This window comes from Poecilia formosa, unplaced genomic scaffold, assembly GCF_000485575.1.
Source record: "Poecilia formosa unplaced genomic scaffold, Poecilia_formosa-5.1.2 Scaffold487, whole genome shotgun sequence".
Lineage (NCBI taxonomy): Eukaryota > Metazoa > Chordata > Actinopteri > Cyprinodontiformes > Poeciliidae > Poecilia > Poecilia formosa.
The window spans coordinates 353,930-362,275 of NW_006800426.1; the positions used below are offsets into that span (position 1 = coordinate 353,930).

General features: G+C 37.1%; 2 protein-coding genes across 19 annotated transcripts in view; one reads left to right on the plus strand and one right to left on the minus strand.

The window, feature by feature from the left end:
• Positions 1 to 3,402, plus strand: part of LOC103156572 (pleckstrin homology domain-containing family A member 7-like) — a 152,466-nt gene extending 149,064 nt beyond the window's left edge. For all 17 annotated transcript variants that reach the window (XM_016664448.1, XM_016664446.1, XM_016664447.1 and 14 more), the window contains one exon: positions 2,042 to 3,402. In XM_016664448.1, the coding sequence (XP_016519934.1) occupies positions 2,042 to 2,064 (23 nt within the window). In that variant the 3' untranslated portion in view covers positions 2,065 to 3,402. The remainder of the gene's footprint in view (positions 1 to 2,041) is intronic.
• Positions 3,249 to 7,524, minus strand: cunh11orf58 (chromosome unknown C11orf58 homolog). 2 transcript variants are annotated; one of them, XM_007578683.2, is made up of 6 exons: positions 7,368 to 7,524; positions 7,225 to 7,284; positions 4,913 to 4,996; positions 4,758 to 4,818; positions 4,547 to 4,656; positions 3,249 to 3,772 (listed from the first exon to the last, which is right to left on the minus strand). In XM_007578683.2, exons 2-6 carry the CDS (start codon positions 7,276 to 7,278, stop codon positions 3,560 to 3,562), a joined length of 522 nt encoding a protein of 173 aa, XP_007578745.1. In that variant the 5' UTR covers positions 7,279 to 7,284; positions 7,368 to 7,524; the 3' UTR covers positions 3,249 to 3,559. The 2 variants fall into 2 exon arrangements, with proteins under 2 accessions (XP_007578745.1, XP_007578744.1); XM_007578682.2 differs by lacking the exon at positions 7,368 to 7,524 and having other exon boundaries at positions 7,225 to 7,361.
• Positions 7,525 to 8,346: the final 822 nt, after the last annotated feature.

Below are 8,346 nucleotides of genomic sequence, written 5' to 3' on the forward strand. Positions count from 1 at the left end.
TTTTTTTTTTTTTTTCATAAAACTTGCCTACTGTTGTTTAATTGTTGTAAAGTTGGAAAGCGCTCCCTCTAGTGGTGAATAACCACACATCTACAAGAGCTGCAAACACAAACAGCACAGAGGTGTGTTAGACGGACTCTGCTGCTCGGCCATCTCAGAGTGTGACCGTGTCGTTGTTCCTGGTGTGTAGGGACTGAGTGGCTGGAGAGCTGCTGAGCAGGCCCGGTCCAGGTACACACACCCTGAACTTCCCCTGGGTTGGGATCATGCTCTGTTTGTGGTGTGTCTTTTTTTTTTGGGACAGCGCACAGATGGCTGACATAAAGATGCCAGACTGTTAAAGATGGCATCTTTATAAGCCGAACAATCACGTCGAGCTCCAAAACATCTGTGCACGTCTCCGGGTTTCTGTCTTCTGGGTGTTTGTTTGCTCAAAGAGCCTCAGGGGAGGATTTCACCAAGACTTTGTCAACCTGTTTAACGTGTAGGAGTCGTGTTCAGTTTGTTTACAGGTTAGTCAAAAGGAGCTAAAAACACAATAAAGAATTTAATTCATAGACCCTAATGCTAAATTTATCTCTATTCCTTCCTCAAACCTGAGGTTTATCAGTGAGGATCTGGTTAAAAGAGGTTGTGATTGCAGATTGTGGCCATACCGATTTTTTTCCTAAAAAAATTAGTTGGCAGCAGTTGGGTGACGATTGTTGACTGAACATGTGCAGACGTGACCTGATGGGCGGGTCTGTCAGTCAGCCCTCTGTCACTGCAGACAAAAAGGAGACTGGCTGATTTTTCAGACGTTTGGTGAGATAGATGAGGTCAGTGGATCAGATCGGCTTCAAACTGTAAGTATCTGTCAGTCGTCTATCTCCTACAATGAAGGGAATCAGAGGTGATTTATGGACCGATTTATTGCTGTACCCCCTGCGGCATATAGAGGCTCAAGGTCCTGATTATAATCCAGAATCATTTCTAAATTACAATATGTTCTGGACTACAAGTCACCGTTTCTTTAACAGTTTAGCTGGTCAGGTGACCTACATTTAGACTCAACTTGTATACATATATTTTCCTCTTCATGAAACATTTTCTGACTGACGCAACGTATCCTCTAGAGTTACTGATGATCTGGAAAATAGAGTAATCTGACAATTTAACCAGTGTTCCATGTTTTTAGTCTCAGGCTTCACATAAAGTCTTTGTGAAAAGGTTTCCTCCCTGCTGCTACAGCAGAGTCTGAGCTTCTTCAGAGACTCCTCTGGGGATTCAGCTGGTGTTTTGGTGCAGGCTGTGTGTGTGTGTGTGTGTGTGTGTCAGTGTATTACTGTTATAATGATTTTCCATTTATAGGTAATAAGAACATGGCATTAAAATTAGAATATTACATCAGATCAATAAAAAAATATTTTTAAAAATATGTTGTAGCCTTGATCAAAACCTGTTTTTCAGATGTTATTTTCAAAAGGTAATTTTAATCTGACCAACAAACTTTATAAAAGTTTTCTTCTAAGTTTCTAATGCAAAATATCTTAGTACATTTGAAAATATCAAAACTAACTTACTAATAACTTTTCAGCAAGATATAAGAGCTTGTTTTAAGTGATTAGTTCCTTAATATTGATTAGTATTAGTTCCATTGGCAGATTATTTGACTGTTATTTAACTTATAATGTGGAAAAAATGTCTTGTTATAAGTTAAATAATTTTCCAATGGAACTGATACTTTTTCCATCAGGAATTATTGACTTAAAACATGCTCCTATATCTTGTTGAAAAGTTACAAATCTGGAACAAACTTCCAGAAAACTGCAAAACTGTTGAAACACTGAGTTCCTTTAAACCAAAGCTAAGAACCTAGCTGTTCAGAGTTGTCTTTAATTCATAATAGCTTTGACTATTGATTGATCTATTTGCTCGATGACTTTGATGATGGCATTTGACAAAAAGTTCCTGTTTGTCGCTTGTGTCACAGCTGCTTACTGGATGATTGTTGCTGAATTGTGCTAAACAAATGAACTTGACTTTGTTTTTGTCTCCTCAGCCAAAGCTGCTGCTCAGCCCTGAGCCACAGGACCAGCAGAGGAGACTCAATTATACAGAAGACGCTGTGCAGAAGGAGCTCCACATTTTTCATCAAATTAACTTATTCAGTCATTAAAGCAATATTTTTAAATATAATTTTAATACACATTTTTGAAGGTGTTTTTTTTTAATCACAGATTTTTTTGCGTTTTTATTGCTTCTGCACTTACATTGCACATTTTATGGTGAATCATAAAATGACTGAACTTCCTTTTTTTTGCGTTTGTTCTGGATTTTCAAGATAAAAGTCAGAATGGACACGCTCGGATTGCAGTGGGGATGTTGAGATGCTTTGCTTTATTTTTTAGATTTTTTCCCCTCAATTCTGTCATAAAACTGTCAGAATGTCAAATAATTTAAACACATCAGAAAAACATAATGTCAGGCTACTTAAAATATTTAGATAAATTGTTTCTGTTTTGTTGTAATGTGGTTTTATTTTTAAGTGTTTTCAGGTTACGCCACTTCAGAAGAGTCGACTTCTATCTTCTGCTTCAGCGTTTCTACACAGTCAGAGCATGTCTTGTTTCCATACCTTCTCATATTCCATTATCTGAAATTTGTCTATCCAGAGTTTTTGCAGGTTCCATATTTAAACTCTGTTGACTATTGACAGCATCTGGGCTAAATTATTTGGCAACTTTTGTTTGTATTTTTTTTAAGAATTAGTTGAAAACAATTCAAATTTGGAAATTGAGTGAAGAAAAATAACAGCAGTTTTATTGGAAAATTACAACATGTTTAGGCCAAAATGTTAAAGTAATCGTTGACCCCTTTAAAACTTTCTCCAATTTTCAGAGCCGTTTTGTTTTTAATCATTTTTGGTACTAACGGCCTATATTCAGTTCAGACCATAAATAAATTCCTAACAGCTTTAATTATGCTGAAGAATTATTTTCAGATAACAGAAACACAACCTTATTGATTCAAGCAGACATTGTCTGAACAGTGAAACCCTAGAGGTATTGCTGAATTAACCGGCGAGATTGCATCCTTAAAGCTCATCACACCAACTGTTTTTAATAGATCACATATAAAATCAAAATTAGATTATCTTAAATACATATTGCATGTGTTTGTGTTCAAAAACACCCAACAGCTTCCTGTTACAGCAGCTGCTTTAAAATGATCAAACGTCTCCAAATAACGGAAAACTACTAAAGTCGTATCTACACAAATCACATTTAATGGCAAATAATCTTCTTTCGTCCAGCACATTTCAAGGCAGACAACAGGACAGTTAAAATGTTCAAGTGAAATAAAAACAGGTTCATTTGCCAGTCATAGCATTATCTTACACTACAACATCAAAAAAAAAAACATTTTTGAAGCCTTAAGACTAGATTCTTTCAGCACATGCACACCAGGATGCATCCCATCAGACGGTACAAATGAGAATTGAGCAATGTCCTAAAGTGAAACGAAAAGCATCAAACTGTCCCGATGTGAGAATAAAAAAGCTAGCTCCTCTCCCCTCCTACAATGATTTTACGAAGACCATTTTGTAGTTTTGTTTCCGTTCCTTGGACTGGTCGTCTGAGCCGGGATCCTCCTGTTCTGGTGATTTCTCCTCTGGGCTGGAATCTTCCTCCTGAGCTTCTGTGTTTTGGTTTTCACTGGACGACTCCTCTGGTTTAGCAGCTTCTGTCTGAGAGTCTGCAGGCGGGGAGATGACCAGCTCTGGCTGTGGCTGACCAGAGAAAAACAAAACTCTTTCAGGGTTCCCACTGGTAGTTAGAAATTCTATGACTTTCCATGACCTTCAATATAATTTTCCATGACCCACGTAGAAGAGGTTCATAAAGAAAAGTGCAGGCCTGACCAACCTAACCCCACCAAGGTAAACTACAGCGAACATGTAAAAGTCCAGGAAGATAATGAGGAACATAAATGACAAAAATGTGAAAATGAAGCCCACACAGACAGGTATGAACTGGAAAATGTCAATATATTGACTAAGGAATCATATGATGATAATGTCAATACACAAACAAAAACATTAGCAGTAATGAAAACACAAGATTGTACATGTATGTAGAACTAAGTGTTTCTACAAAAGTTGAGAGCAGGTGTAGCACATAGACCACATTGACGTAACAGTCAATGTAAATTGATATTACTTCATGTTTTTTGTGTTATTTACTTGCTGTGGGGTTAGATCAGAAAGATGTGATAATTTTGGTCATAAAAATAGGGAGTATATTATTCCTCACCAGTCACAGTTTGACATAGTTGCCAATAGGGGTCAGTATCGCTCCACCAACGATAAAGATGACGTTGCTAGGAGATAAACGTTGCCAACATGGATGTGTATAACCACTGTGTAGCAATACTTTTGATTGCTACACAGTGTAATGTCAGTGTTATGCAACACTAAACCTATGCAACACCTGGTCATACACGACTATTTATCAACATGTATATTATATCTTCCTGGATAATGTCAGCCATGACTAGCCCCCACCTCGCTGAAACCCAGACCACAGTGCCTCCGGTCCCGACCCGACAGTTTTCCGTCCATGCTCTGCTGGTACTGCATCTCCAGCTCGTCGTTCATCCGCTTATCTTCCTGCCCTACGGAGGAGACGCACACCGGATCGCTACAGATCGGATCCAAGCAGGGATCAATCAAACAGGAAGTCGTTGCACTTTGCCGAAGCAACAAAGAAGCTCACCGCTACGGAAGTGGGATGTGGACTTGTGGTCACCGATGACGAGGCGACCGGTGTGTTCTTTCTGGGAAAAAAAAAGAAGCAAAATACAACTAATCATTTTATTTTACCTGTCTGCTTTAACTTTATCTGACTGACACAAGCTGGAGCATACGGACCTTAGAGGCGCCCATTAACCGTAGGAACTTTTGCTTCCTTTCGTCGCTTCCCAGATCTGCAGACGCCCACTGGGTGGACCCGTCCTGCCAAGAGAAGATGGTTCACCAACGTTCATTTTCAGCTTCTAAAGGTCAACTAAGGTTCAATCAGGAATCAGGGAGTTTTGTGCGTCTTTGTCAAAAAATAAATAAATAAAAATTGCCATTTTTGTTGTCAACTTTGATCGTAAGTACTCTTTAGCCACAGCTTTTCATTTGAGAACCAACGACTAAAACGTTCAGTCGTGACCTGGTATGTATGTGGTGTAAAGTTAAACTTTAATAATAATTTGGGGTTTTTCCATAAGAAAAAAAACTTGTCACCATGTCATTTATAAATGTCAGTTTCACACAGATAAATATTTAGTTTGAAGGCAAACCTTTTTGTTTTAAGCTAAAAAGAAATTAGCAAGTTAAATATTTAATTTGATGCCAAATATTTAGCTTCAAACTAAATATTTACCTTGCTAACTGTTAGCAAGCTAGATATTTAACTTACCAACTAAATAGTTCCAAGTTAAACATTTAGCTTAAATATTAAATTTGAAACTGACATTTATGAATGAATGACTAACATGGTGAAAAAGTAACTGTAAAACATGTTTTCTTCTTTGATGGCTGGCTAAGCAACCCAAATTATTGCTGTTAATTTTTGACTGCAACTTTACAATGGCACCCCATAGGTATCATATCAAAGAAATTGTAATATCAGACAATTATGACTCAGAGTAAATGTAAAAGTAAATCTAAAATCTAAAAATATAAATATAAAAATTATTAAGTCGTGATTTAATTTACTAAAAAGTTAAAAAAAAGCATCCAAACCAACTTCCCCTAAAGCTAGCAACTGGTCATGCCATTCTTGGCGTAACAACCTCCAACATGCATTTGCAGTAACTGTCTTCTATACCACTGTGGAGGACTTTGATTTGCAATACTTTTATTTATTTAAAACACATTGGAGAATTTTCCATCTGGCCTTTGACCAGACAAATGTCTCCAAAACCTGGAGATGAATTCATGGTTGAACACCACCATGGTTGGTATGCGATTCTTTCTCTAACATGCTGTTAGTTTTTCACCAGCTGCAGCAGGAAACACCTTTCTAAGAGTTTGGCTTTTGTCTGGTCAGTCCACGTAATGTCTCTAGAGTCAAGATGTTTCCGCTCCATTTGGTCAGCAGGAGTTTTGGTCTTTGAACTCAACCACTAAGGCCATTTTTGTCCAGTCTCTTTCTCTCTGATGAATCACAACCACTGAGTTTAACTGAGGCATGAATTGCTTTAGATGTTTGGTTCTTTTGTGATATCCTGGATGAGTCAATGCAATCTGCAGTTATTTTGGCAGACCGGCCACTCCTGGGAACGTTCACCTCTGTTTTGTTATCAATCTACTAAAGTGCATCATACTTTCCAGACTGATGGTCGTCAAGGACTTTGGTTCACATCTGTTTTTAAAATTTTACGAAGTGGGGCTTCATGCTTTTCCTTTTTAGTTCTGTCAGCCAACTTCATGCTGCCAGACATGTTCTATCTGAATTCCTGATCGGGCAGCAATCTTGCCTGAGAAACTCAACTTCTTAAATGAATGCAATCACATTCAGTTTCTTATATTATAAATGTTATTATGAAACACGTTAAAAAGCTAAGACAAAACACTTAAAAAAATTGAGAAGAAAGTCCAAATACATTTCCACAGTATTTAGCTATATCTAATATAACAGTATTTAGTTACATCTAAATACTGCACCATAGAGCTGACAAAGGTTGAAGATGGTGAGAAAAGGTGAAAAGATTAAACTGATTCGTGAATTCCTCTGAATTACGTCGCATTTATTTTAAATACATACTGAACGTCGTGAGGTCACATTTGAATCAAAAATATTTAGAAATTGGTTGAAAACATCAAAATATAAAATATTTAATGAGCAGTAACACTTTGAACAAACAGTCGCACGTCATGTCCAGACAAAAGATATCATCTACCGACAAAACTTTATCAACTAGGCAGTAAATAGATCTCAACTCCTACACTGTAGACTCTTCAGCTATTTTTATCTTGCAGTGTGATGTTCAAAGTATGCCAAAAGGTTTAAAAATATACAGAAAATTCCAGTGAACTTTATTTTGGGACCGCGGCGTGTTCACGTTTTCACTGTAAAGCTCGTGAGCGCTGATGTTTGCTGCTAGCTTGCTAAGACGATGCTAGCCATTTAACGTGATTTTATTTCCTATTTTGTAAGTTATAACAGCAGCTTTTTGTGTTTTACTCACTTCCGAGGGAGATGCGGGTCGTTTTGTCCCATGTTTGTCCTCTGGAGAAGTCATTATTCACTGAAATTTGAGTTAAATTGGAAATAGGGATTTTATTCCACACAAACAGGAGCTAGCTAGAGTTGTCAACAATTCGTACTCACCCTGACGACACTTCCTGTGCCGTCTTCTTCTACGTTTTTAAAATAGGTTGCTTTGCTTCCTGGGTAGACGTGTTGCTTCAACATCAAAGCTGGAAATTACACGTAAAACAATTCAACGAGTTTTGGACCACTGCCTTAATAACATAGCCTCTTGTTAAAATGTGAGTAGGAAAAAACATAGAGAACGGAAATGAACCCTGGACAACCGTGACGAAGACTTTTATAAGAGCGCGTGCTCTTATAATCTGAGAAACCCAGAGAAAATTATATAAAGTTACAATAATTGTAATACAATTCTTACACAGACTGGTTTATTCTTTATCTTGCTGTGTATTTTGCAATTATATTTTTGTATAATTTGTTTGTTTAGTTAACTGTTAACAGTTTGTGAAGTAGAATTATTACTGTTCTCTATTTATGAACATTGCTTGTGGCATCCTATAGGAGTCAGTGCTGGGACCTTTTTTTTTAATCAAGAACTTAATATGCAACCTGTCCAAAGCAGGTGTTAGACTGCGCGTCACTCTTTCCTGCTTCACTGTTTCACCTTATGAAGGTGCAAAATCAAACCTCTGCTACTATAGAGATGGTCATCCGAGCTAATTAGGACATTAAGTTCAGCAGAACCTTACTGCTACTTTTCTAATTAAATCTTGGTTATTTAGCAAGGGTGTAATTAATTTTTTACAGAAGTTTTCCATTTTGTCTTCATCCTGTTGTTTAATGCAACTTGTGGTTGTTGAATCTGCTGTGCTCTTTACCCTTGAGGTTAGCAGAATAGATAACATTACATTTTTATATCCCGATATGTAAAACCCCAGATATTTAATATAGTTCAATCTCTAAATTGAACTGAAAAGGTTCAGTTTAGTGACTGAAAGGGTACAGTTATGTCCCAAAGTAGCAAAAGGTCTGTACTGTTTGTTAAATTAAAAAAAATAACTAACATTATTATTTTTTTTAAATGTAATTTAAAGGG

Coding starts and splice junctions, on each gene's coding strand:
- cunh11orf58 (XM_007578683.2), bottom strand. CDS start 7,278: ATGACTTCTCCAGAGGACAAACATGGGACAAAACGACCCGCATCTCCC. Junction 4,997..7,224: donor GACCCGCATCTCCCTCGGAA/GTGAGTAAAACA, acceptor TTCTCTTGGCAG/GACGGGTCCACCCAGTGGGC. Junction 4,657..4,757: donor CACATCCCACTTCCGTAGCG/GTGAGCTTCTTT, acceptor TCTCCTCCGTAG/GGCAGGAAGATAAGCGGATG.